The following is a 27,745-nucleotide window of genomic DNA, read 5'->3' as shown; positions in this document are numbered from 1 at the left end:
GAGACACCCAATCCCCTTCCAGAGAGGGGGCGTGGTCAGAGACAGCTCATTTACATATTTAAAGGTACAGACACAGAAACAGCCTGTTCTGAGCAGGGCTGAAATAGAGGGGTTTATAGACATGATCAAATACAGGATCAGAGTGGATTTAGAACAAGAAACTTCACACACATGTTGAAGAGGAGCTCTGAGACTTATTTACACTGAAGAAGAGGAGGAGGAGGATATGAGACTTTTAAAATAAATATAAGTCTTCTGACTCCAATCACAACATTAAAACATTTGATTTCAGTTTCTGTATTCTTCAAACAACTCTGAGCTTTTAACGATGTAAAAATGAGCTGATGAGTAAACACCTTACATCTAAAAAAAAAACCTGCGTGGTGGTGAAAGTGATAAGGTGATTGGGCCGTGATAAGAGCTGCAGGTGAACTTGAACTCGAGCGGGGAGTTCAGCAGAAACTTTTGGGGTTCTGTGGGCACGTTTAACCACAACTGACACCTGATTGGCTGTTACCCTCCTCCTCCTCCCACCTGCTCTCCTCCCGTTGGCTGGTGGACTGGTGGACTGTTGACCTGCGTTTGCTTTACGATGAGTTGCAGGTTGATGACACTTTGACTGAGAGCTCCAGACCAGGTAAGAAACATGTTGTGTGTTTGTTTCCATGTTTATAGCGAGTGTGTGTCCTCATGGTCCAAGAGGGACGAGAATCTGCTCAGATCGTCACTTTAAGAGGATCTTTGTTTTTCATGTTTATCCTTAAAATCAGCTTCATTTTCTTAAGTTTTCTGTAATGAAGTCCCTTTACCTTACTACACATTTAAAGTGTGTGTGCATTTAGAGCTTCCACTCCTCGACATCCCTGAGGTTAATATTGTGCTGGACGAGTTTAGATCCAAATATATTGATTTTAAAGCTTTGTTTTGAAAGGAGACTTCCAGTATTTAAAAATTGGAGCTCAAGTTTTGGGTCGAAGACGTTTGGTAACTTTTCTTGTATGCTGGGGCAACTGGAAATATCCAAAATATGTTCATGAAACAGTTTTTTGTTTGTTTGTTTTTTTGATGTTTGTGCCCTTTCTTGACCCACAACTTTTATGTTCTTCACTCCCAACACTGCCGCTCTAGTCAATAAATGTGTTTCCACAGAAAGCACCGCAGTCCGTCCCCGTAGCGTGCCAGCAGCGCCGCTACGCTCTGCTCCATTTCAAATACGCTGCGAGCACCCGTCAAGTGGGTCAGAATAGAACAACCCGGACATGGGAACCCGTCTTCGAGGACCTTAGCCTCTGAACGTGGATCCAGTCAGAGGACAGAGTCTCTGCAGACTCTGCAGACTCAGTCACCACCACACAGAGAAGGGTAGCAATACTTTAGTCTTTTGCCCTTTTTATAAACGACCAACATGCTGTAGTGAGACGAGACGAGCAGAGCGAGTGAAGGACGAACTTTTGAGATGTTAGAGGGAGGAAGAAGAATGAGATGTTTGGTGTGAGACTTTAAAGACAAAAGAGGGTCAAATTTGACTCTCAGGTTTGTGACTCTTGAGGTAGAGCCGGATGTTCTGGTTCTGTTGATGATTTGTTATGTTGCAATGAATAACTGATTTTACTTTATTCTACCTGCTCAGGTGTGACAAAGACGATGAGTAGGTTTGAATATTTCATCTTTATTTTCATTTTGGAATCATTGTTGTCGCTTTTTAGTTATTACGTCGTACTCCGCTTGATTGTTTGTTTGTTTGTTTGTTTTGGAAGACAACATGGAGTCCATCCCGGATCTGATCAAGAAGAAGAGAGACGGAAAGGAGCTGTGTGACCAGGAAATCAAAACTTTCATCCAGGCCGTGACCAACAAAACCATTCAGGAATGTCAGATCGGTACAAAAACTTTGAAACATTTTAAAGATTCAACGTTTCCCTGAATCTGATCTCATTTCATCACCTGCGTTTTTTCTCGTCAGGGGCCATGCTGATGGCGATCTGGCAGAAGGGGATGGTCAACACGGAGACCACGACCCTGACCCGAGAGATGATGTCATCGGGGGAGGTGATGTCATGGCCAAAGGAGTGGGAGGGGCATGTAGTTGATAAACACTCAACAGGAGGGGTGGGAGATAAAGTCAGTCTGGTGTTAGCGCCGGCGCTAGCTGCCTGTGGATGCAAGGTACACAACTACACACACACACACAGACACACACACACACACAGACACACACACAGACACACACACACACACACACACACACACACACACACACACACACACACACATGCTGTTGGTTGATTTATATTTACTGCATAAAATAATTGAATGTAGCCTCTGTGATGTCAGCTATGTTCATATTTTCCTCTGACGTCATCTTGCACTTTTCAGCTATTTCAAGCTAACTTGAACTACAAAACAACTCGCGCTGCATTGTTGTGTTAGCATGCTAATGCTAGCGATCTTTATTATACTCGTATCTTCACACTGCATGTAAATTTACCTGAAATGAGCGTGATCTAGAAACACAGTTAAGCAGTGAGTACAGTATGTTATTCTTCTTTTCTCTAGTCCCTCAATTAAACAACTTTTATACGTGAGGGGAGGAGTCAGCCGGCCGTCCCGGCGATGTAAACAAAGTGAAGATAGGACTCTGAAAACTCTGAAAACATCACAGACAGTGGGACTCGGGTGTTACACCCATTGTAGACAGTCATGACTCACAGAGTTATTTTCAGAGGAGATACTTGATTTCTACATTTAAGAGTGAAACATCACAAATAAAGACTTTAAAGAATGAATGAAGTGAGAAGGCGGAGCATTGTATCATAGACTTCTATACAATGGGACTTCTTTCGCCCCTTGCTGGCCATTAGAAATGCTGCAGGTTTAAGACACTTCAACACTGTCTTCCCTGATTAATCCAACGGGCTTTGTCCTGTTCTTATATAGAGTCTTATATGGTCATTTCTTCTGTGATATCATAACCCTGCAGGTGTGTGTTTCTGTCTGATCAGGTGCCTATGATCAGTGGGCGGGGCTTAGCTCATACAGGAGGAACTCTGGATAAACTGGAATCAATCCCAGGATACAACATCCAGCAAACAGCGACAGAGGTGACACAAGAAAAAACAACAACGCAGATGCTAAAGCTACACATGAGCTTGTTAGCATGTTAGCATTAAGCTAATAACAATGGCTTACCAAAGAAACCGTTGTTTACCGTTTACAATGTTTAAAAGAAGAGGTACTACCTGGGCAGATTGGATCTTTATACCACTCACAATCAAACAAGAATCATCTGTTCTGAGCAGCCTCGAGTCGTGAACACTACGACTGACAGGAAGCGGGAAGCAGACCTCAAATAAACCAGATTATCCTGTAGTTCAGAAGTAGATTTACACTTTGTGGCACATTGAGCTGCCAAAGAAAGAACCAATGAACAAAACCTGGGACAGAGTTTGACTTTGAGGATATTTCAGGTCATTCAGAGTTGAACAGTTCAGACAGCATCTTTACGTCTGTATTTAAGTCATTAATAGAAGTTTACTTGTGCAGATTCTGGAGATCCTGGAATCGGTGGGCTGTTGCATTGTGGGTCAGACGGAGACGTTGGTTCCCGCAGATCGAGTCCTGTATGCCCTGCGGGACGCCACCAGCACTGTGGACAGTTTACCCCTGATTACTGGTATTGAACTACTCAATATAGGATGGAATAATAATATTAATTTATATTAAAACATGACGTTGTTTTCGTTTCAGGATCCATCATCTCAAAGAAAGGCGCAGAGTCTCTGTCCGCTCTGGTTCTGGATGTGAAGTTTGGTCGAGCCGCTCTCTATAAAGACCTGCAGAGTGCTAAAGAATTAGCCCAGTCTCTCGTAAGGAATAAAACATTGTCATATTACTCATTTTTAAAAGATACCTGTCCAACAAAGTGATTACAAACAAGCTGCAGGCCGGCTCCACAGGCGCGCCCAGATGGTTTTTTTCACATGCACTCAGTTGTTTTTGGAGCTGCCGCGCCAATAGTGACGGTTATTTGTGTGATCAGGTCCTTACTCATGCACAAGACAATAAAATAAATAAAAAGTCCAGATTTATCCACAGGGGGCGCCAAAATCAACACAATCCAAAAGTTCCTCACAGGAGCTTTAATTACTAAAACAAATGAAACTGTTGTTATAACTTTGATTTAATGGTTACTGTGTGACTAAAGGTGAACGCAGGAAACGGCCTGGGCATGCGTACAGGGGCGGTGCTTAGCTGTATGGATGCTACGATTGGTCGATTTGTAGGAAACAGCCTGGAGGTGATCGAGTCTTTGGAGACGCTGAAGGGAAGAGGACCCGCCGACCTGATGGAGCTCGTCACGACTTTGGGTAACGGCAGGACCTGACATTAACGAACGACATTAAATCATTAAGTTAACTTTCTTTTTTTTTTTTCAGCGGACGTTTGAAAAGTAATGTCGATATTATTCTTCACTTGTTTTGTTTCCGTCTCTTCAGGCGGCGGTTTGTTGACGATGATCGGCTCGGCGTCCGACCTATCAGAGGGCAGAAAGAAGATTTCCGAGGCTGTGATTGGTGGAGCCGCTCTGTCTAAATTCCAGGCCATGATGGAGAAACAGGGCGTGGCCAAAGAGACGGCTCGCTCGCTTTGCTCCGCCCACTCAGATTACTACAGCGTCCTGAGAAAAGCCAAACATCAGAAGGAACTGAAGACGTCAGCAGAGGGTAAAACTGTCACAAGACACAACACAACATTCAAACTAAGCCCCACCTCCTGGGCTCATCACCACCAGAAGCCACGCCCACTGCAGTATGTAGTGTTTAGGTTTATTGCGTGCAGCTTGGTACGGTGAAAATGGTGCCCTGTGTGAGTGCACGCCAAGCTTGGTCAATTTTGGGGGCGTGTTATACGTCATTCGGACAAATTCATTAATCCCTCCGTTTCCTCCTGCAGGTGTCGCCGTGGACTTCGACGGTTTGGTGCTCGCTGAAATTCTTCACAAATTGGGGGCGGGGCGATCAAAGGCCGGAGAACCTGTCAATCACAGCGTGGGGGCGGAGCTACTGGTGTCACTCGGTCAGAGGGTTGTGAAAGGTAAGAGATCGATGATGAGGATGATGACGGTGAGTTCAAGGACCTTCTCTGATGTCTGATTCGTGTAATTTCAGGCGAGCCCTGGCTGCGGCTGCACTACGAGGATCCCGCTCCGACTCCAGACCAGATCAGTCGACTGCAGAGCGCGCTCGCTGTGGGGAAATATGACGACGCACAAACACAACACAAAACGTCATTAGTGAAGGAACTAATGCTAAACTGAATATCCAGACTCCCTTCATGTTTGAATTTTAAAATTTGAATCAAGTAAGAAATGTTATGATTAACAATTTTAACGGCAGATTTTAACGCAACAAAAGCCCAAAAATAATAAATGTCAAGCTGCAAAACTACAGTTTAAAAGTATCCTCTAATGTGTTGTGCTGTTGTTAATTTAAATCCAATAATTAAAAGAGACAGGAAGTGAAATGATCATAACGACGGCTGCTCGTGTGAATTAAATGTGAATAAACGACGTCTCATTAACACGCACTCTGCTGCTGCTGTTCTGTTTCCTGCCGAAAAAGACACTGATTGTTTCCTGACTCTGTGGGTGATCCTGAACGCAACGTGTCTGTAACAAGTTATTTATGTTTGTAGATTAAATAATGAGTAATGTCGCTGTGTGACCACTAGAGGGCTCCAGAGGACGTCATGATGAAACCAGATTAATGAGGTCTTTATTTACTTTTTAAGCTTCAGATCTCTGATTCTTTATTTTAATGTTGACATGTTCACTTATTCCTCCCAATCTTACTGTAGATAATTTTATGTAAAAACATGGTACATGTATCCAGGGGCGTGTCCAAACTTTTTAAACTGGTGTGGCCCGCCAGGCACTGATTTGTAAATGAAAACGTAAATGAATAACATTTTTTACCTACAGCTCTTTCCAATGTTTTGGACCGCAGAACCAATTTCACACACTAGGTGTCAGAGTTACATATTGCACCTTTAAACCCTATACTTGTTCAAACTAAATCTAAGAATATATTGTTTTCTAAATCTAAAATGTTGCCTATAGATGTTACGGTGTGCCATCCAAGCAAATCGTTAGCCTAAACATCTGTGAATAATTAAAATATAATCATCTCATGAGTAGTTTTTTAAATGATTTTCCGGATCTGTTTCTTTTTTATGTGAAATATCAGAAACCCCCAGCAGCACTGAGCGTTGTGACAGGCAGCCGACTTCGTCATCATGTGACGCCGCAGAGATGAGTCCACTGCCCAGAGCTCTCACTCTGATACGAGTCCTGGTGCCAACTTTTCTGAGTGATCACTGGCTATGACTCAAGCCCAGAAAAGATTAGCAGAAGGTTCCGGTATAGTTTCATCTTAAATACGTTACATTAAAGAAAATACACTCGTTTTGAGGATGATAACAGACCACGAGCAGTATCTTTAAAGCGCAGGGATGTCCGCTGATTGCATAGAATTGATAGGTGCATCTTCTTGTGTATAGACGATCTTTGGTAAAGCTAGCCGGCTAACTAGTAGCTCAAAGAGACGCCATTAGTTGGGTGAAAACCAGGCTTTCATATTAGGCTGAAAGGGGAACTAGCTCACGGTTCAGACACATTTCCGCTACACCTGTTGGTGGATATTGATGAAAGGGAGATTCGCGTATGTTGTCGAGGTGTTCTTCTCCTGATTTGAGCTGTTTTTCTCAAGTCGGAAGCTGATGTGAGCTGCGCAGGACTTCATTAGCATTAGCAGTGCTAGCTTGTTTTGGTAAAAAAAAGCTTCTTCAGTAAAGCGATGGCTGCCGGAGGAACGGGCGGCAGAACCTACTCGTTCAAGGTGGTGCTGTTGGGGGAAGGCTGTGTGGGGAAGACATCCCTGGTGCTGCGATACTGCGAGAACAAATTCAACGACAAACACATCACAACTCTACAGGTAAGGACACCTCACACAGGTGAGACGCTGACTCAGAAGCTGTGACAGGTGAAGCTCCTGTGTGGTTTATCTGGGGGTGGAGGTGGGGGGTGGAGGTGGAGGTGGGGGGTGTTGTGTTGCTGTCACTTGAGGGTACGCGTGTTGCGGAGCTCGGGTCGTACCGGAAACCCGAGGTGACGTCACGCTGTACTAGAGTTGTAATAGGGTTGTCATGATACCATTTTTTATTAGAAACAGTTTTAGTAAAAATCTAACTATATATACTATATATATATATATATATATATATGTATACAAATGTTTTGACGGTTTCGATTCCACAAATCAAATCAAGTTTATTTGTATAGCACATTTAAAAACTGACCAAAGTGCTTTACAGGCAATGAAAAGAAATAAAAACATTAATTTATTCATATGCACATACATATATATACATACACATAATACACACACACAAACATATATATATGCACATACATACCCTCATACCTACATGCATACATACAGATACATCCCTAAGCTAAATATATGGGGTCTGTTTCAACTTGTTTTAAATACCAGGGAAAAGAGGTGAAGAAAAAGGTTTGTAATAGGGTTTGTCAAAATGTCCTAAAAATATGATCTCCCATTATTTCAGTGTAGGTACAAGCAGTAAGTGTACACACTACGTCCTGCAGTGTGTGTGAGCTTCTGATTGGTCCTTTAAAGTGCTCTCTGCAGTTTCAGGGTACAGCAGAAGTACGGATGAGGCAGAACAACTCCAGTAAAATACTTGCGGCTGGGTGGCACATACCAGGGGGGCCAACCAGCTCCTCAGTATGAAGTAAACGAGGGGGGAGGATGAGAACTACGGGAGTCCAAGGGGAGTCTTTAACGTACTCTCTGGCGGAGTAAGTTAAAGAGAAAATCTGGGTTTTCGACAAGCCCAATTCAAATCATCCAGTCTTACATCGTTACTAACGGAGGTCTCCACTCTGTGTGTGTGTTATTGCGTCCTTTATCACATTGGCTTAACAATGGCCATGGCTCTCGTCTCCCCCCGTTCTAACTGTTAACATGGTATGGGGTAAAAATGTCACAGACATCACAAACAGCGTTAATAATCAATGTTATCCTCATTCATAATTCAATATGTATCCGGCCTAATTTCTGAACATAAATCATCAACCATTCAACAGATTTCTGCTGCAGTGAAGGAGAACACACTGCTCTTAATGCAGCCTCACATCAGAACATGTTGGAGTCAAGATTAAACACATAATGACTTTTACTTTAGTATTTAGATTCTCTTTTCATCCATAATCTGTCAGCGAGGTCGAGTTGATTCATTGATTGATTTTTCTTTATTCGTGTGCAGCCGATAACTCAGTTACACTTTCTTTTTCGCATAAACCACCCGACAAATAAAAGATAAGTTTCACTTCCTGTCTTTATTTCACCCACAGGTGCTCACCTTCTGCCTCCACCTCTACTTCACCCTTCTCTTTGTTTAATTTAACAAACAGGTTACTCTTTTATTACCTGAGTGGGTTTTCTTTTTAAGGCTGTCAAAATCTTTGACACTTTTGATACCACGTGTTTTTAGACCATAATAATCTCTGAGTTAGGGCTTTCACACTTGCAGAAAACTCTTGAATTCTTCCATCATTCTTTCTGAGACCGTAGAGTCATTTGGGCGGGGATGACAGGAAGACCTGGGTATCGTCAGCATAGCAGTGGCATGAGAAACCACGAGAGCGGATTATTGCGCTAAACTGGGTGGTGTATATGGAGACGAGAAGGGGACCGAGCACAGAGCCCTGAGGCACCCCTGTGGATAAATATGTGTGCGTTTCTGACACGCAGGGAGCGTGGAAAGCGGGATAGACGTGTCGTTTATGAATTGATTGAGTTTAGTTAAAGCGGCATCATTATGGCATGTCATGTAAATAGCAAAGAACTGAATGACAAATGGCAATATATTATTTTCATGTCTTTTTATACAGATAGCGTGAATGAGGTGATAAACATCATACATCCTTTAAAAACACAACAATATAAAAAATGATTAAATGTGATTGAAGGAGATGTTTCTCTGCGATCAGTGAGTTTTTTTTAGTGACGTTGTAGAGGTAGACCTTTCAAAATGCAAACTTAGTTTTCATAATTTCTGTGTATGATTGTGACTCAGTAGAGCTGATAAAAAGCTTTTACAGCCTGCGTGTGTTTGCATATCTGATTCCAGACCGGCTCAGAGGCCGCTGCTCAGCTCATACGTTTCTGTTTTGGTTGTTAATCTGCAGCGATCAGGTTACAGAGCCGTTTCTCTCTCTCTCTCTACCTCTCTGTGAAATCCAGGAAGTATGATGCAGCGTTTCCATTAGAAGCGTCAATAATAACTTCCAGTCGCTTCCCACTGAATCGATCATCCACAGTGAGGACTCATTGTTGTTTATGTTAAAGATGGTGATGCGTTCAAACACCTTGGGGTTTCTGACATCCTCCTGGATTCCTGTGTTAAAGCCTGAAGTCAAACTTTTCCCAAATCCTTTGTGTTGTGTTTTTTGTAAAGGGATGCAACGTTTATAGTGTTTTGAAATCATGTCTATAGTCTAAGAAATAATCTAGAAATAAGAGTCCCAGCCCAATCCCACAAACATAATCCCGTCCCATCCCGCACTTTTTACGTTTTTTAATAACTTCACGTTCTCCATTTGTCCGGTGCTTTGGCTGTACTAATAACAGTTTACCTTTGTTAATGTGCCATAGAGATCTATTGCCTACTGATTTGTTTCCAATCTCTCTTTATTTATTTTAGTTTGACTTTAATATCAGGGAAACAAACTGAACTAATCCGGACAATAACGGTGAAATAAAGTAAATCTGTTTGTTCTTTAGAGGTCAGAGCACATGTTCAACAACACAGCGAGTCAGCTGAGTGAGCTCACACACATTCACACACTCCGTCCTCTGCAGAAACACACACACACACACTCATGAATCTGTCTCTGAGCCGGCAGACATTTCCCACCGAACCGTCGAATAAATCAGAAGCTTGACGAGACGAGGGGACGCTGAACCTTTCACCCAGAAGGACTTCGACCTTTGTGGAATTTATCTGAGCTGCGTTCAGGAACTGTCCGTTTAAACTACACCGTGAGAGCTTTTTCTAAAGCGTCTGAAAGTATTGATTGTAATAGAGCGTGTGCAGGTGGCGTCACGGTCAGCTGGGTCCTGAAGTTACCCCCATGAAAATGAGCCGATACCGATCCACAGGGCAGTCTGTCATGTTACCTCATGTTTATCATTTATTGATTTATGGAGTTAAGTGGCGGGCCACTTTGAGTGAGGAATGAGGTCATCTATGGCTCCCGGGCCGCCAGTTCCCCTCCAGCTGTTCCAGAGGGCGGGGCCCCTGATGGAGTCGATCGGACTCTATCGTGGTCGTAAGTAAACGTCTTTAATTCTGAAGTGTCTCATGGTGTCCTCGTCTCCCTCTGCAGGCGTCCTTCCTCACAAAGAAGCTCAACATCACAGGAAAGAGAGTCAACCTGGCCATATGGGTAAGAGCGCCCCCCGCTGTCATACCGCCATCACTGTCAAAATATAAACATGAATAACATCTGTGTGTGTGTGTGTGTGTGTGTGTGTGTGTGTGTGTGTGTGTGGGGTGTGTGGTGTGTAGGACACAGCAGGGCAGGAGCGTTTTCATGCGTTAGGTCCAATCTACTACAGAGACTCCAACGGAGCCATTCTAGTCTACGACATCACAGACGAAGACTCCTTTCAGAAGGTAACGGCTCGCTTCACACTTCGTAACCAAACTAGCGCTGTTGCTAACGTTGCTAACTGGACATGGATGACGTCTTCAGTTTTATTTCTTTGAAGTCATTTGGAGGTCTAAATGATGATTTTGGTGTTCTGTGCTTTCAGGTGAAGAACTGGGTGAAAGAGTTGAGGAAAATGTTGGGGAACGAGATTTGTTTATGTATAGTAGGTAAGTCGTTCTTTATTTCATTAACCACCAAATGTATTCTTGACTTCTGGCTTACTGCCAATTTCCACATAACTCTGTACGCACTGCCGACGCACGCCCAGCCCACCGGGTAGAAACATCACATTTCTCTCTGATGCCCTCGCAAACACTTCCACGTCGGCGTTCATGTTTGTTTGTTTGTCCCGTTGCCACAGCGACTACGTGTGGCTTCTTGTTTTAACTGGATTATGTTGTTTTGATGCTTAACGGCTCATCATGGGTTTTATTGAGGGGGAGTCATAAATCCAGAATATCTGTCGTTTGATAATGAGAGCTGAGTGTTTGTCATGAAGTTTTCATTTACGATCTGAACGTAGTCTTAATATGATTTGTGTGATGCTTATCGAGAAGCTATAAAAGAACATATCCAGTTGTCTGGGAATAAAACCTGTCTGCCTTCAGATATACGAGTGGGACATTTTCATAAAGCTTCAGCTGAGTTTCACTCATTAAAGGTGACATATCCTCCTCCTCTTCTTCAGTGTAAATAAGTCTCAGCTCCTCAAAACATGTGTGTGAAGTTTCTTGTTCTAAATCCACTCTGATCCTGTATTTGATCATGTCTATAAACCCCTCTATTTCAGCCCTGCTCAGAACAGGCTGTTTCTGTGTCTGTACCTTTAAATATGTAAATGAGCTGTGTCTGACCACGCCCCCTCTCTGGAAGGGTTTGGGTGTACTCGGGGCTTTCTCGTTCCATGTCCTATAGTTTACGGTGAGAAGGCAGACTCAGAGGGCAGAACAAACACCTAGCTGTGGGAGTGTCACCCACCTGGGGGAGGGGCTACTGCCCTTTGTGATGTCATGAAGGGAAAATCTCCAAACGGCCTGTTTGAGCACACATTTTCTGAAAAGTGGAGCAGGTAGAAGACGGAGAGGATGGACTTTTCTCATCATTGGGGGGTTTGAAGACTAGAGACACATGTTAGAGTTAGAGGAACATGGAGAAGAGGATTTTACATGACACGACCTTTAAAGTTCCTCTGACACCTCTTTATGACTTTTTCTTTGTTGTGATTTGGTGTTTTTTTATTTTTCCTGCACTGTTCTACGAATAAGGAAATGTTTTTAATCTGTCGTGTCTTTGTGTCCTCTGCAGGTAATAAAATAGATCTGGACAAAGACAGACACGTTTCAGTGGAAGAGGCCGAGAGGTGAGGACGGGATAAACACACAAACAGACAACTGGTATAACGAGTTGTGCGAGTTCTTTGAGCTCATTATTCCTCTTTTTTCTGAGCAGTTACGCGGAGTCAGTGGGAGCCAAACACTACCACACGTCAGCCAAGCTAAATAAAGGCATCGAGGAGCTCTTCCTGGATCTCTGTAAAAGTAAGCGATGAACACAAACACCAATCACAGAAGAGTCTGAAGGCTTGAGATCAAGTTGAAGTCTTAATCTTTTCACAAATCAACCAGGACACAAAAATGGAGAGAGGTTAGAACACAGAAAGGTTTACAGACCCATGCAGAGCTGGATAAACACTGAAGCTTCAGAGTCCACCACATGGTGACCTGTGTGAGCATCGAGGGGGGGGGGAGACAGCTCTCTATGATGTTTAGAATTTAGACTGCAGTACCCATTTTAACCACTAGGTGTCAGACTGCTCCTTTAAGGTTTTGTTGTTTAATCTGATTTTAAATCCTCGTTTCTTGTTTTCAGGGATGATGGAAACGGCTCAGGCAGACGCCAGGTTGAAGGGCAACGGAGCCAGCCAATCAGCATCGAGTAGGCGGGGCGTACAGATCGTCGATGATGAACCACAAGCCACGCCGGCGGGTGGATGCTGCTCTTCTGGCTAACACACACATTTTTACACACACACACACACACTCTCTCTGTCATACATGCTTGCAGACATATTCACACGGTGTCGGCTCTAAAATCTTTAAATTAATCTGTTCACTCAGTACCGCCTCTGCTGCTAAGGAGCATGGGAAATATATTTAAAATGGGTTTTATCATTGTTCCCTTCAAAGTAAAAGTAATTTATGATTAAAAAGAAAGTGTGTTTTCAGAGATTAAAATCGACTAAAATCACGTTTTCAGCACTTTGATTCCTGTAACTTCTGTCCGAGACGATGGACACAGAAGCTCTCCGATCCTTAGCTGTTCCTGTTTTTTAAATTAAAGGAGAACTCTGACGGCTCCAGAGTTTTTCTTTTTTTCTTTGTTTCATGCATCCAAACATACGAACACAAACTGTATAAACGTCTTCATTAATCATCGTATTTATCTGAGAATAGAAACGAGCTTCTCGTCCTCAAAGAGGAGCAGCAGGCCGACAGCGCCACCTGCTGGAGGGAAAGCCACACTGCAGGAAACATTAACAACACTTCAGCAACTCGACTAAAACCGAATATAAAAACATTTCAGAGAAGCTGCAGCTGCTTCCTGTTTCACTTCTTCTACTCGTTATTTCAGATGGTTCTAAATGAAGCAGAAAAACTAAAAAACCTAGAAAGAAAAAGAAAGTTCACTTGGGTGACATCTAAAAAAATTAAACAATCAACAACTTTTAAAAAATCATTCGGGTTAAACTTATCTCTCCTCTTTTATTTAAAACACTAAATTATAAAACTGGAGGCTCGTTATTAACGTAATATTTACTTAATTTAAAAATATAGATTTGTTGGGAACTAAATTGAAACGAGGATGATGAAGTTTTTTTTTTTTTTTCAGTTTAATTAACAGCTGGAGGGTGTCTTATTTTGAAAATCTGAGAAAATGGTGACAGTTTGACCACTTACATTATTTCCTCTGAAAGTTAAATAACTTCATGACGTTAGAGAATCAGAAACGGGTAAATGTTTAAAAACTCATTTATCAAACGTCTTATTTTGTAATTTTCTGTCATCGACTGATTTTTGGTTTCAAAATAAAACTGAAGCCCCGAAGAGGAAGTGCGTCTTAATTTAACTCCCTGTGAAAATGTAATTTGTTGTTTTCCCCGAAGATCTCGGCGCGTTGATGTCGTTATCTGGAGATAAAAACATGAATCCGTCCGGATCTCGAGGAGACGACCTGAAAGAACTCGTCCTCTCATAAAACAGTCAAAGGAAGTTTGTCCGCGTCGGGCTTCCGTACAAATTCACCCGTTTGTTAAATTAATGAAATACTCTTTTTTATTCCTAAAATAAAAAACTGTTTACTAAATCAGATCAAATATCTGTAAAGACGTGAATCCAATCAGGTCGTTTAAAGATTTATTGATTAAACGTGTCGTAAACAGCCGTGACGTTCGTTCATGTTAAAAAACGACTCGACTTGTTCTGGCTTTGAGTCGAGTAACTCGTTATCATTTGATTTATTCGCTGATTGTTTTAGGTTTAAACGTCATGACGGCGTCGGTGTGCAGCTTCTCCTTCATCCTCTCTCCACACACACACACACACACACAGACACACACACACTCACACACAGACACACACACACACAGAGACACACACACACACAGACACACACACACTCACACACAGACACACACACACAGAGACACACACACACACACACACAGACACACACACACTCACACACAGAGACACACACACACACAGACACACACACACTCACACACAGAGACACACACACACACACTCACACACAGAGACACACACACACACACACTCACACACAGAGACACACAGAGACACACACACACAGAGACACACACACACAGAGACACACACACTCACACACAGACACACACACACACACACACACACACTCACACACAGAGACACACACACACAGAGACACACACACTCACACACAGACACACACACACACACAGACACACACACTCACACACAGACACACACACACTCACACACAGAGACACACACACTCACACACAGAGACACACACAGACACACACACTCACACACAGACACACACACACACACAGACTCACACACACACACACACTCACACACAGACACACACTCACACACACACACACAGAGACACACACACTCACACACAGACACACACACACACACAGACACACACACTCACACACACACACACACACTCACACACAGACACACACACACAGAGACACACACACTCACACACAGACACACACACACACACACACACACACACTCACACACAGACACACACACACACACACACACACACACACTCACACACAGACACACACACACACACACACACACACACACACACACACAGAGACACACACACACACACACACACAGACACACACACACACACACACAGACACACACACACACAGACACACACACACACACACACACACACAGACACACACACAGACACACACACACACACACACACACAGACACACACAGACACACACACACAGACACACACACACAGACACACACACACAGACACACAGACACACACACAGACACACACACACACACACACACACACAGACACACACAGACACACACACAGACACACACACACACACACACAGACACACACACACACACACACAGACACACACACACACAGACACACACACACACACACACACACACACACAGACACACACACACACACACAGACACACACACACACACACAGACACACACACAGACACACACACACACACACACACACACACAGACACACACAGACACACACACACACACAGACACACACAGACACACACACACACACAGACACACACACAGAGGAATAACACCATGCATGTTGATTTCTGTAAGAGGCTCTTTTTTTGTTTGTTTCTCTTTTAAAATAATAATAAAAAGTTGAAAGCGATTATTTAATAAGTTATATTCGTGTGGCCGTGATGGAAACCTGACACGCTTCATTACTCGCTCTGCTCACTTTAAAAAAAAAAAAAACACACGGAACAGTTTCTCCGCCGCCTTCATGAGAAACATCGACGCCGTTTGTGTTCTGATGGAAAAACGAGGACGGATGAGAAAAAAGAAAAAAAAGCACTTTTTTTGAAGATGTAATTTTTGAAACTTCTCGTGTCAAAGTGTTTTTGTAAACATATAAAAGAATAATTATAACGATTTACACAACGCACTGAAGGTGTCGCACACATTGTCGTTATTTCACATGCACAAAAACATCTTTAAAAACACGGGGAATGATCTGTGAAGAAAGAAGAGCTCAGGTTTAAACCTTTCTATTTGAGGGTCTGAATGATGACTCAAAGGTCACTAAAGGTCACGATAGGTTAAGTCTAACATAACAGACATTCTGCTCATCGTGTCCTCAGAGATTATTAGAGATGTGAAGTCAGAGTTTATCAGGACTTGTTGTCCCGTACCGTGCTTAAGCAGGATTACCCAAAAACAACTTTAAAGGGAACAAGTCAAACTGGAGCGAGTCAGATTTTTCGACACACTGTGGTAAACGATGAAGTTGAACGCTGTGGTTTCAAACACGGCGCTCTGCACTCCACAATGCGTCACGGGTAATTCTGAGAAGGCTTCAACTCTCCTCCCTTCTTTGTCTGAACGGTTGTGTACCTGACTTGTTCTTTCTGCTCGACCCCCGGAGGTCGATGCTGGCTCACTCCTCTTGGCTTTTCTCAATCCGTGTATTATTCACAGATATTGGTCTTCAAAACAAAAATGAAAAACAGATAACCAGTGGTCGAAAGAAGCGTTTTTTTTTGTTGTTGCAAATTTTGGTTTCAGCGGCGACGATGGCCTAGTGGTTAGGTTGAACGCTGCACTCCTCGTCGAAGTGACCTCACCCCCCGCTCTCTCCTCCCAACACTTCTATCTATTCTTAAAGGTCCCATATTCTTCTTTTTCTGGTTTTATATGCTCTTTAGTGTGTTTTCCAAGTGTCCTGTGCATGTTTAGGCACATCTATGTGCAAAAATTCAAAGTCCGCGGAAACACAGCTTCTCCTACGTCCTCCTGTTAGCTGTAGCATTAGCTGCATGTAACGCTCGGTTCTAGCCCCCCTCCATAAAAATGTGTCAGTCCGACGTCATTGTCAGTGTGAGATCACTGATCTAAGCCCATTGGCTCGTTGTGGCCCTGCAGCTCATGTTGCACGCCCGTTAACTTCTGTAGCACGCCCACGATATGCCGTAGCCTGCGGTAGCACAGTAGTGCTAAGGTGCTAATGTTTATGCTCCCCTCGGACGGAGCCAGTGGCTGCATTCCAAATATGGTAAAAGAGGCGGGACATTTCCGAGAACCGTGCTGAGCGACTGACCAATAACGACAGAGCGGATCGGCAGACCAATCAGAGCAGACTTGGCCCACGTGGGGTCTAACAGTGTGGGCTCAACAGAGCGTAGCTGACGGACTCAGAGCGTAGAGGGAGCAAGGAGGAGCAGGACATGAAAACAGACACTTTTTTATAACTTTATCTATTGTGAACGTACAAAAGTAGGAACATAGATTAAATATACGAACCCCAAAAAGGGCAGAATATGACCTCTTTAAAAACTTCGGTTTCTTGTAATGAAACAGAGAAAGATAAAAACGTATTTATTTACAACCTGAGAACACTCCCTCGTTTCCTAAGAAGGAAACAACCACTTGTTTTCTGGTTTGTTCTGAAACACTGTAGAAGTAGGTTTTTGATAACATGTCTTCAGTATGACACACAGGCAGGTTCTTTTATCGTTTTTATTTCTAACAGTTTCAGCTCACAGCAGGAGAATCAAACATGATACAAAGAAAAGATTACAAACATTAGAGCTCCCTTTTCTCCAGTTTCAGACTTTAACTGGCTTCTTCTTCTTCCACTTATTTTTCTCCCCTTTTCACCACAAAAAAAAAAAATATTCAACTCGCTTGCGGCTTACAGCTCCGACTAACTTCACAATTTATCTGGACAGCCTTGTAATCACAGGGCACAGGGTGTTTTTCAAAATAAAGCCTTCTGGTTGTTTCTTTCAGGGAGTTGTGCATCATGAAGGGATGATTACAGTTGAAGGCAGATTAAAAACCTTCGTAAAGCTCTTTGCTGTCAGAATCACTGCAGTTAAAAATATTGCAGTGACTGACGTTTATTTAAGGCCATTTGCAGATTTTGTTTTTTTTTGCGATAAAGTTTAAAAAAAGTGCATTTTTTTTTTGCATTGTGTAAAAGTTGGTGAGTGCAAAATAATCTTTCAGAACGGATCTCACGCTGTTTAGAAGAAGTCCTCCCCTCGTACCAAAAAAGCAGATAAGGGGATGAATAAGCCCCGCCCCCCTGACATGGTCTACTTGTAATTATTTCAAAATAAAGACTAATGTAGCTGCAGAAGCTGCTAGTGATAAGAAGAGCCAGTGGTTTTTTTTTGTTACAGTTTCCGTCATGTTTGGGGAGTCGTCAGGTGTGTAAGGCACAACAAACAGAGAGACCCCGTAAACGACCCTGAACATTAGGCTAACAGACGGAGGGAGGAGGAGTTGTTCCTCTAGTAATGTGGAGGACTCTCCTGGTACTTGGGTGGAGGGTTTTGCAGCTCCTGGTATTTGGGCATTGACGGGGCGAAGATGGCGGGGACGGACAGCACAACGGTGGCCCGGTTGGGATGACGCATTTGATGGATGATGAGGGAGGACAGAGCCAGGCCCAGCAGCTGGAGGAGGAAAACACAGACAGGTGATCAATACTGAATTCTTTATGTGGAATTACAGGCAGTGGAGGGGCCGTTCAGCGCTAAAGAAGCTAACGGGTTAGCGTGCAGGTAAAACATGCTGGCTGCTGCATTGTTGTCAGAGAAGCACTTCAACATAGCACGTTTCTTTAACCCTCATGACTCATTATGGACATTTTTGTCCATTTGGTCAAATGTCTCCTCTTCATCTGGTCATCATTTAGTCTGTTAGTGCACATGGAACACATTGTTGTAAGAAAGTCTCTTGACACATTTTGGAATGCACTTTTTATTTTTTAATAGATCAATAGAACACTGAAACATGTTTACTACACTCTGAAGTCATTAAGGACAAAAATGTCCACTTACAAAAAACTACTTTTTTCTGCATAAATCTCTTAAACATCTTCAGCCCTGCTCAAAACTACCAAACATTCAATCATTTTTTAGGAATTTAACCCTTTAAATGTCAGTTTGATTACTTGATGTCACTGTTGTTATTAATGAAAAAAAACACAAAATGAGTTATTTTCCATAAAACAAATATTTGGTGGCTGGGGGATTTTTTCTTAAATCAGTGTTGGATATGTCAAAGATTATCCAAAATACTGACTTTGATGCATTGTTAGTTTTTGTGTAGTGTCAGATTGAAAATGTAGTTCCCTGTTTGGACACTAGAGGGCCCAAATGTCCAATTTACAAAAAACTGCTATAAAAATAGAACAGATTATCAGGAATTTAACCCTTTAAATGACAGAATCATGTAACCAAACTGGCATTTAAAGGGTTAAATTCCTGATAATTATTCAATGTTTGGTAGTTTTGAGCAGGGCTGGAGTTGTTTAAGAGATTTATGCAGAAATAAATATCAATCTGTTCTATTTTTATATCAGTTTTCTGGAAGTGGACATTTTTGTCCTTAATGACTTAAGAGGGTCGTAAATTAAACTGATGCCTGAGGGTTAATGTCTGATCATATAGTAAGGTCACTTTATCATCTCACTGATCGGACCTTTAGTTTTATTTCATTTAGCAAACGACCTCGTCTACATTGTTGTATTTGAGAAAATTCGTCCGCAAATATAAATAAATATTGTGCTCACCGCCAGGGTAGCCAGAGAGAAGATGATGCCGACCATGATGTCAATGATCAGCAGGAGGTAGTGTATGATGATGGGGAAGCAGGGCTGCAGACGAGAGAGAGAACGCCATGAGTGATTTGATATTTAACAGGAGTGAGATATATCCACAGTGAAATGTTTGTGGTTAACTCACCTCGGTGTAGATGTTCTTCGTCTCAGTCAGCATGATAGACTGTCATGAGAAAGACGTTTATTATTCTGCATTATGAACATCGGCATTTTGGAGCTCAACGTGAATGTTTGAAACTCACCCTGTAGGTGACAGTATGACACAAGTCCTCCATCACCTCCTCGTCGTTACAGACACACGAGTCAGGGATGTCGGTCCTCCAGTCCTCGTAGCTGAACAGACCACAGCACTGTGCCTATACACCACAGAAGAAGAAGAAGGAGGTCAGAGGTTTGACATTTATCTGTCAGGAAACAGAAGCAAACACTTCTGACACCATCTTAAGTTTTCACAGGACAAGTGGATCCTGATGGGGCCCCATTAGGGAGGCATCTTACTGTCATTGTAAAACTTGCACATTCTGAGCCCCTGCTTTGGTTCAAAGTTTGTTGGCCCTCGGGGGGCCTGACTGGCCTGGAGCCCCAAGCAGTAACCTGTGTTTATGTATTCTGAGTTTCCAGGTCACATGTACGCTTCACACGGTTTAAAGTAGGACGACGGTTTCTTCAATCGTGTCGGGAAGTTTCCTCGACCACAGATCTTTACAAACAAATCTAAAGAACACCGTTTGGTTTGAGATTGTGAAAGTCTTCCCATGAGGCAAACAGATTTAAATTTTCACATGTTCCTCATGCAATTATTGCTCTTAATCTTCTTTAAATCCTTGACTGCACTTTCAAGCAGAGCTATTGAGTTTTAGATTTCTTGGTTGTATCTCATCAGCTTGTGTTGTCTTATGTTTGTTTATCTGTTGTGTTTTTGTGTCCACTGCTGCAAATCAAATTTCCCTTCCAGGGACAATAAAGATCTGAACTGAACTGATGACGATGATGTCAGAACAAAAGCCTAAACAGGAAGGACGGTAATAAAATAATTCAACATCAAGATAAGTAAACAAGAAGTTATTATTCAAACTCAGCTGAAAGTTGGAGAGGACAGAATAAATACCAGAGACGAAGCTAACATGAAAACAATGATAGGAATGTTGACCGAGGAAATATGATGGAATACAGAAAAAGATCTGTGGCTCATTTTCACTCATTTCACAGTGTGTGTGTGTGTGTGTGTGTGTGTGTGTGTGTGTGTGTGTGTGTGTGTGTGTGTGTGTGTGTGTGTGTTACCAGTTTCTGCAGGTTGTTTGCCATATCCTGGGCTTCCTGTGTTGCTTGGTTCAGAGGCACAAGCAGCTCAAGCTTCTCCTTCAGTGTGGGCTCCAGCTACAAACACAAACACAGTTCACATGAACATGGCGAGGAGATGAACGCTTTTTAACCCTTTAACGGCCGACAGATGTGTTTCAATGTTGTGGAAAATAAATGAATTGCTGAAACACATCTGTATGATTTAGTTTAGATTTATATTTGACCTTTAAATCTCATAAATTAAGATTGAGATCAGATTATTGAAACTTTAAACTGACCGCCATGATTTCATGTTTACAGTAGAAGAGCGTCAGAGCTATTACCTGCGAGCGGTTGGTGGAGAGGACGATGCCGGCGCGGAGCAGCATCAGCGATCCAATGACCATACAAACCAAGAACTGCAGAGACAGAACACGTCAGAATAAGTTTGATTTCAGAGACTTTAGTTTCACAGAGTCTTTCACAGTTTGGCGTTCTGCTGAGCTGCAGTGGTGACATCAATCGTGTGAAACACCAAACTCTTTATGATTCTGTGATTTGGAAATAAAATCTCTTTCAGTTCCTTTTCTTTCTGCAGTTTCATCATCCTGTGCTTCCCTGTGCGGTGACACAGTTTGTACTCACCGCGATCATGCAACCTCTGTTCTCCTTGTGGGCGCCGTAGGCTCCCAAAATGGCGATGATCATTGTGATGCCGCCCACAATGTAAAGGAGCAGTAGGCTTGTGGTCCGACCCTCCAACTGCACGCAGAAAGGATGACATACAGGTACACAATATTTAGAAACGTAAAAAAACCCCGGAGATATATATTCAATTTTGGCGAAATCAATTGAATGATCTTACATTGCCATTGATGTTGGTGTAGACCTGAGACAGCAGAGCGAGCCCGATGATGGTGCCGCCGACAATCTGAAACAGACAACAAACTCATTCAATAAAAAACAAAACAACTTTATTACATTTTGGTTGATAACAAACAAGAACGTTGGAGTTATTGAATCTTCTATCAGTGTCCCAGTTTGTGATTTGAACTTGCTTTTTATGGCGTTGCCGAGGCGTGAAATAAAGGTGAATAAACAGAACGGCCTCCACGTCTACACTCACACCAAAACGCAGCTGGTTTCCGCCCTGACACAAAGAGCGAGGCTGGAGTGACCCCGTCATGCCTCAGTTGCTACCTGGATGGCGGCTCAGACTTCACCACACCTTTACGCCTCACCCTGCTTTGAACTGCCGATGTCAGGAAGCTGCTTACTGATTCCTTTAGTCTTTAACAGAGGATTTAAATGATTCATCAATTTCTTTGTATCAGTTTATTGATGAATTCTGAATAAAATACATGAAATGAGTCCTCATTCTCATTATGATGACACCTGTGAGAGGACATTTGATGATTAGGGTTATGTTACTGTTCATTATGAAACTGCAGTGCGGAAATACCAAACTTTGGTCTCCAGCTCATTAAATACAGATGTTACATAAACTGAGAGGAATTACAAACAAACACTTCAAATATCGTGTCTTAAAGCCGGGTTAAGTCAAACTGAGCCCATTTCATGACAACAAAGTCCAAAAACTGCGGAATGAAGGGGCTTAAAAACACCTGATTTTAATAAGCTCACCTTAAATAACATGTTTTTAAGTTTTAACTTTAATTGTTGTTTTGTCGTCTAAAAAATAAACCCATATTTAGCAACAATACCCAAACTAAAGCTGAAAGACTATAAAAACTATTTACAATCATTTTAAAGACTTTTTAAGGGGAAAACAAACACTAATTAGTTCCAGACGCTTGTGAGATAAGATGACATAATAGATTCATAGTCACACGTGATTTTAACACATTAAACTATATTAAATAGTTCGTTTTATTCATATTAATCGAACTTTAAATTCCATTATTTTCTCTGTTCCAGCTGCTGTTGAAGTTTAAATTGTCACACGGACAAAGTTACTTTCTTCATTACTAAGACGATCTGCCACACTGTAAGACATTTGAATATTTATGTACAAATAAAAAGACTTAAAAGATGTGAACCGAGTCCCGATGACTGAGGAAGAAGATGTGAACCGAGTCCCGATGACTGAGGAAGAAGATGTGAACCGAGTCCCGATGACTGAGGAAGAAGATGTGAACCGAGTCCCGATGACTGAGGAAGAAGATGTGAACCGAGTCCCGATGACTGAGGAAGAAGCGCCGCTGCGCACTTTATATTCCTCCTTTGATCTACCGAATGGAATGTTGACTAAAGAGCCGCCATGTTTGTTTTGAACGGTTTGTCAGACTCACCGCGAAGAAGATGTTGAAGATGGTGAAGATGCGTTTGAGGCACGTGTTCACTTGATTCATGATTGCGGTATAAAAAGTCAAAAACAAACAAGAGAAGAGTTCGGGTCCTGAAACGATCCGGATGAACGCAAAGTCACAGTGAGGACGGAGGAGGGAAGGCCCGCCGGTTTTAGGAGACAGGAGGGATCGATGCGTGGAGGGGGCGGGGCTTCCCGTAAACTGCGTGAGGAACGAGGAACCGTTTCTCGGATGTCAGTTAAAGAGGGGCGTGTTTTAATCGAAAACAAGTAGGGAGAGAAAGGGAGGGAGGGAAAGGGAGGGAGGGAAAAGGAAAAAGGAGGGAGAGAAAAGGAGGGATAGAAAGGGAGGGAGGGAAAAGGAAACAGGAGGGAGAGAAAGGGAGGAGGAGAAAAGGAGGGATAGAAAGGGAGGGAGGGAAAAGGAAACAGGAGGGAGAGAAAGGGAGGAGGAGAAAAGGAGGGAGAGAAAGGAAGAGAGAGAAAAGGAGGGAGGGAAAAGGAAAAAGGAGGGAGAGAAAGGGAGGAGGAGAAAAGGAGGGAGAGAAAAGGAGGGAGGGAAAGGGAGGGAGGGAAAAGGAAACAGGAGAGAGGGAAAAAGAGGGAGAGAAAGGGAGGGAGGGAAAAGGAAACAGGAGAGAGGGAAAAAGAGGGAGAGAAAGGGAGGGAGGGAAAAGGAAAAAGGAGGGAGAGAAAGGGAGGAGGAGAAAAGGAGGGATAGAAAGGGAGGGAGGGAAAAGGAAACAGGAGGGAGAGAAAGGGAGGAGGAGAAAAGGAGGGAGAGAAAGGAAGAGAGAGAAAAGGAGGGAGGGAAAAGGAAAAAGGAGGGAGAGAAAGGGAGGAGGAGAAAAGGAGGGAGAGAAAGGGAGGGAGAGAAAAGGAGGGAGGGAAAAGGAGGGAGGGAAAAGGAGGGAGGGCTCCATTCCGGGAAAGTAAATGGAAAATTCCACTTTCACTGTTTGGGATTACAGGGACGGGCGATGCCCAGACATGAACCTCTCAGATCCCGGAAGTGACTGAGACCTTAACGGGCCCATCGACGATGTTTCATAAGTTTGTTGTGGAGAAGAATGAATCCAGCGGACCTGCTGACAATCACCTGCACACTGTCTACATGTGTAGTGTGCACTACAGGTGTGATGCATGGACATGTTCTTTTGTTGTCACTGAGGTTTTAAACAGTGTGCTACCTACTGGAGACCATTTGATTTAACAAGCATTCAGTAGAAATTAAAGATTGATATTAATAGTTTAGTCATCGTCAGATGTGAAGGAGGATTTTCTTTAATTACAGAATGAACATATGTTGGACTTTTTGACTTTATTCTTAAAATGGAATGTAAACGTATTCTTCCCCTGGAAGGCCTGTTATGGTCAATGAACCAGTCATAAAAAATAAAAACTCGAGTTCCCTGGAAATTCATAAGCGCAGTCAAACGTCACTTCCTGCTCTCCAGAGTGACCAGGCCCCCGTTTGGGTGAAAACAAGCACTGAGAATGAGAGCTGTCTCATGCCTGCACCTCAGTCATTTGACCAGCAGAGGGCGCTGTATTCACTCAGTTCATGCTGCAAACCTTACAGTATGTCATATCCACCTTTCTGATGGCCTTCAACAGCTTCTTCAGACATTTCCTCTTCTTAAAATCCAGATTAATATCAGAAAGGAAATCTGGAAGCTATTAAAGAGACTGGAGCTGCAGTGAAACATGCAAAGCACAGAGAACAACTTCCCAAGACTTGTTTAGACCTTCCATTGCCAGACCAGTTTAATGAACCTTAAAACACACATTCATTATTTTGACCCCTCAACCATAGAGAGGTCAAAATAGACATGTCATGTGTCTAATCTCTAAGCATCAATTAACCAAACAGTTTGAACATGTCTACCACTTTATTGAACATTCAATATAACACATCTCAGTTAGTTGTTCTTATTTGAATTTTATATTAAAAACAAATAATTGACGTTAGTTCTTAAAATATGAATGACTAATCCTCCTCCACTTCTCTTCCTCACCACGCCCCCTCTCCTCCCCTTCCTCCCTCTCATCATCATCAACATCTCTTGTCTCCACCTGAATCTAACCACACACACCTCTCCGTCCTCCCTGAGTCTCACATGGAGGAAACCTCTGCTTCTCCCGGGGCTTCAGCTGCTGCAGAGCGGCCGCTATAGGACTCCGCTGCCCGGGAAGGAGCGTCGCGGTGGGGGGGAGGGGGTGCGGGGTAGTCGCCCTTGCGGATCTCCGGAGCTCCTGCAGCAGCGTCGCCTCCCTTCATGCTGCATGCTGCGGATCCACGGACACATGCACGGGAATACACCAGCTGCTCTCCTCCATGCATTGTTCCAGCGGTGAGAGAAGCTGAGCTGCAGAAACGGAAGGATGAGTGGAAGAAGAAGAGGGCGGGGAGGATTCCTCACCATGTTTCTGTTCTTAAATCTAATGTGGACACAGCTGCTGATCACAGGTATGTTGTCTGCGCTGCCTGGAAACACATTTGACAAATAATGAGCCTGTTTTTAGATATTAAACACTCACCTTAAAATAACCCAGAATGATCCTGAACATGTGCATGTTTACAGACTAAATGAATGTGCCCTTCGGATGAATGAGTGACTTAACCTTCATAACTTAAAGAATACATTTCTATTTGTGAGGACCTGTTATCGGTTCGATCTTAAATCAGGCCTTGAAAGCAGTCAGGGTGTTGTAAATCCTAACAGTCATAACCATTCACATGTTATTCTAGATACTCATAAAGATGTGTTGTATTAACATGAAGGTTAAATCCAGATTCATTAATATTATATACTCTGAAGCAGCTTATGTTGACATTCAATTTGCTCACAGCCTGAAACACTGAAAACTTCCTGCAAAGATGACGTGAAGATACTGGAAAAGTATTTACTATAAAATAGTTTATCCTGAAATATAAAAGTAAAGATTGATCTTCATTTTTTATCATTGATTCGTGAATTCTCAAGTAAATATGTAACTCTGACCCCTAGTGTTTAAAATGGGTACTGCAGTCTAAATTCTAAACATCATAGAGAGCTGTCTCCCCCCCCCCCCCCCTCGATGCTCACTCAGGTCACCATGTGGTGGACTCTGAAGCTTCAGTGTTTATCCAGCTCTGCATGGGTCTGTAAACCTTTCTGTGTTCTAACCTCTCTCCATTTTTCAAAAGCATCTCCAATATTGATCCTAGTTTGAGCACGTTTCTGCTCGTGGAGCTTATTAGAAACATGCAGAGGCTTTTTAGGTCGGGTACAATCACTTCTATCTGAACCACTTCTCTTGCCCGCTTCCATCGCTGCAACACCTGTTGACCTGATAACTGCTCTCATATCTGACAAACAGAGGGGCGTCCAAAACGGCCGTGTGGGGGCGTGTCTTAAAAGCGCCTACCTTCTCTGGTCCAAACAAATCCAGAGCATTCAGGAGCAGAATCTAAAGTTAGAAGGAGGACATACTGACTGCTGCATTGTCGTCAGAGAAGCCAGCACTTCAACATGTTTCCTTAATGATCAGATAGTAAGATACCTTTATCATCTCACTGATTGGACCTTTAAACTCAAACAGACGGTTGTATTCTGGTGTGTTGGGGAGCGTGTTTACCCACAGAATTACTGTACAGTCCTCTGCAACTCCTGCTGTGATTGGCTGATGGCCCCTCGGGAGGCCAGGCAGGGCTGACTCTTCTGTCCAATAAGAGGGCAGCTTAGCTGAGTGTCGTGCATAGCAACCAGGACGCTGTCGCTAGGGAGAAAAGAAGCCAAACAGCGAGAAGCTGTGTCAGCTCCACAGCCGTCTCTGAGGACTGATTCAGTCCGCTGAAACCTTCTGAGTGTTTCTTTAATCCAACACAGCAAAAATATAATGTTTTTATGTTTGACAAACAGCTGCCTCATGGCTGATCAGAATACCAAAGAAAGAGCTTAGACACTTATTTTAATTGCATATTCTTCTTTTTAAAACACGCTGTGTCCCAGTTCATGAAGTCTGTGGATGATGAAACAGATTCTTGGCTCTGGAACAGCTAAGACAAACAGTGGTGTGTCTGCCAGGCCGACAGTCTGCCAGACAGAAGTCAGAGGACGCCGTCAGAGATTCTTCTTCTTCTTCTTATCGTCTGTCTCTCGTTTATTTTCTGCCAGAAAGCCCAGCTGACTCTAACAGACGCTCTGTCAGCAAACAGCTCTGCATCAGTCTCCATTTGAATCACTCTCTGGCCTTTTTATTGGACCCGGAGGAACAGTTCCTGGAGTGTCCACTAGAGGCTGGCTGCAGAAGCACAGGAAGTCACATACACACCCATTCTAAAAAGCCTGTTTTTACAGCAGAGATTAACATGTTTACAGCCTGGTTCAAAAAACCAAATAGGT

At 43.0% G+C, this 27,745-nt stretch overlaps 4 protein-coding genes across 5 annotated transcripts in view; 3 read left to right on the top strand and 1 right to left on the bottom strand.

The window, feature by feature from the left end:
• The first annotated feature begins 1,530 nt into the window (after positions 1–1,530).
• Positions 1,531–5,465, top strand: tymp (thymidine phosphorylase). 2 transcript variants are annotated; one of them, XM_061030020.1, is made up of 10 exons: positions 1,531–1,630; positions 1,758–1,880; positions 1,964–2,166; positions 3,003–3,101; positions 3,544–3,673; positions 3,748–3,866; positions 4,205–4,367; positions 4,497–4,724; positions 4,954–5,094; positions 5,169–5,465. In XM_061030020.1, the coding sequence occupies exons 2-10, from the start codon at positions 1,763–1,765 to the stop codon at positions 5,315–5,317; spliced, it is 1,350 nt and encodes a 449-aa protein (XP_060886003.1). In that variant the 5' UTR covers positions 1,531–1,630; positions 1,758–1,762; the 3' UTR covers positions 5,318–5,465. The 2 variants fall into 2 exon arrangements, with proteins under 2 accessions (XP_060886003.1, XP_060886002.1); XM_061030019.1 differs by having other exon boundaries at positions 1,531–1,648.
• Positions 5,466–6,559: 1,094 nt separating this feature from the next.
• Positions 6,560–13,048, top strand: rab21 (RAB21, member RAS oncogene family). The gene is made up of 7 exons (XM_061030025.1): positions 6,560–6,992; positions 10,475–10,534; positions 10,657–10,764; positions 10,905–10,968; positions 12,107–12,161; positions 12,251–12,339; positions 12,671–13,048. The coding sequence occupies exons 1-7, from the start codon at positions 6,855–6,857 to the stop codon at positions 12,808–12,810; spliced, it is 654 nt and encodes a 217-aa protein (XP_060886008.1). The 5' UTR covers positions 6,560–6,854; the 3' UTR covers positions 12,811–13,048.
• A 4,572-nt stretch (positions 13,049–17,620) lies between these two features.
• Positions 17,621–23,502, bottom strand: LOC132956519 (tetraspanin-8-like). The gene is made up of 9 exons (XM_061030022.1): positions 23,341–23,502; positions 21,894–21,959; positions 21,674–21,790; positions 21,373–21,447; positions 21,029–21,124; positions 19,990–20,103; positions 19,872–19,910; positions 19,700–19,783; positions 17,621–18,578 (listed from the first exon to the last, which is right to left on the bottom strand). The coding sequence occupies exons 1-9, from the start codon at positions 23,398–23,400 to the stop codon at positions 18,414–18,416; spliced, it is 816 nt and encodes a 271-aa protein (XP_060886005.1). The 5' UTR covers positions 23,401–23,502; the 3' UTR covers positions 17,621–18,413.
• A 1,165-nt stretch (positions 23,503–24,667) lies between these two features.
• The window catches only part of ptprr (protein tyrosine phosphatase receptor type R), a 29,660-nt gene continuing 26,582 nt past the window's right edge, over positions 24,668–27,745 (top strand). The window contains exon 1 of the mRNA XM_061030006.1: positions 24,668–25,827. Coding sequence (XP_060885989.1) covers positions 25,743–25,827 — 85 coding nt within the window. The 5' untranslated portion in view covers positions 24,668–25,742. The remainder of the gene's footprint in view (positions 25,828–27,745) is intronic.

The sequence above is a fragment of the Labrus mixtus genome, chromosome 22 (genome assembly GCF_963584025.1).
Source record: "Labrus mixtus chromosome 22, fLabMix1.1, whole genome shotgun sequence".
Lineage (NCBI taxonomy): Eukaryota > Metazoa > Chordata > Actinopteri > Labriformes > Labridae > Labrus > Labrus mixtus.
The sequence above is the reverse complement of the archived record's forward strand: the minus strand, read 5'-3'. Positions and strand labels throughout refer to the sequence as shown.

What these genes read in the sequence shown, in the direction of transcription:
- LOC132956519 (XM_061030022.1), bottom strand. Translation starts at nt 23,400, where the DNA reads ATGAATCAAGTGAACACGTGCCTCAAACGCATCTTCACCATCTTCAAC. An exon ending in GTCATACTGTCACCTACAGG is followed by an intron (nt 19,911 to 19,989) that starts GTGAGTTTCAAA and finishes TTCTCATGACAG; the next exon opens with TCTATCATGCTGACTGAGAC. An exon ending in CGAAGAACATCTACACCGAG is followed by an intron (nt 19,784 to 19,871) that starts GTGAGTTAACCA and finishes TCTCGTCTGCAG; the next exon opens with CCCTGCTTCCCCATCATCAT.
- tymp (XM_061030019.1), top strand. An exon ending in GGAGCTCGTCACGACTTTGG is followed by an intron (nt 4,368 to 4,496) that starts GTAACGGCAGGA and finishes CCGTCTCTTCAG; the next exon opens with GCGGCGGTTTGTTGACGATG. An exon ending in CGGTCAGAGGGTTGTGAAAG is followed by an intron (nt 5,095 to 5,168) that starts GTAAGAGATCGA and finishes GTGTAATTTCAG; the next exon opens with GCGAGCCCTGGCTGCGGCTG.
- rab21 (XM_061030025.1), top strand. Translation starts at nt 6,855, where the DNA reads ATGGCTGCCGGAGGAACGGGCGGCAGAACCTACTCGTTCAAGGTGGTG. An exon ending in ACGAAGACTCCTTTCAGAAG is followed by an intron (nt 10,765 to 10,904) that starts GTAACGGCTCGC and finishes CTGTGCTTTCAG; the next exon opens with GTGAAGAACTGGGTGAAAGA. An exon ending in TCAGTGGAAGAGGCCGAGAG is followed by an intron (nt 12,162 to 12,250) that starts GTGAGGACGGGA and finishes TTTTCTGAGCAG; the next exon opens with TTACGCGGAGTCAGTGGGAG.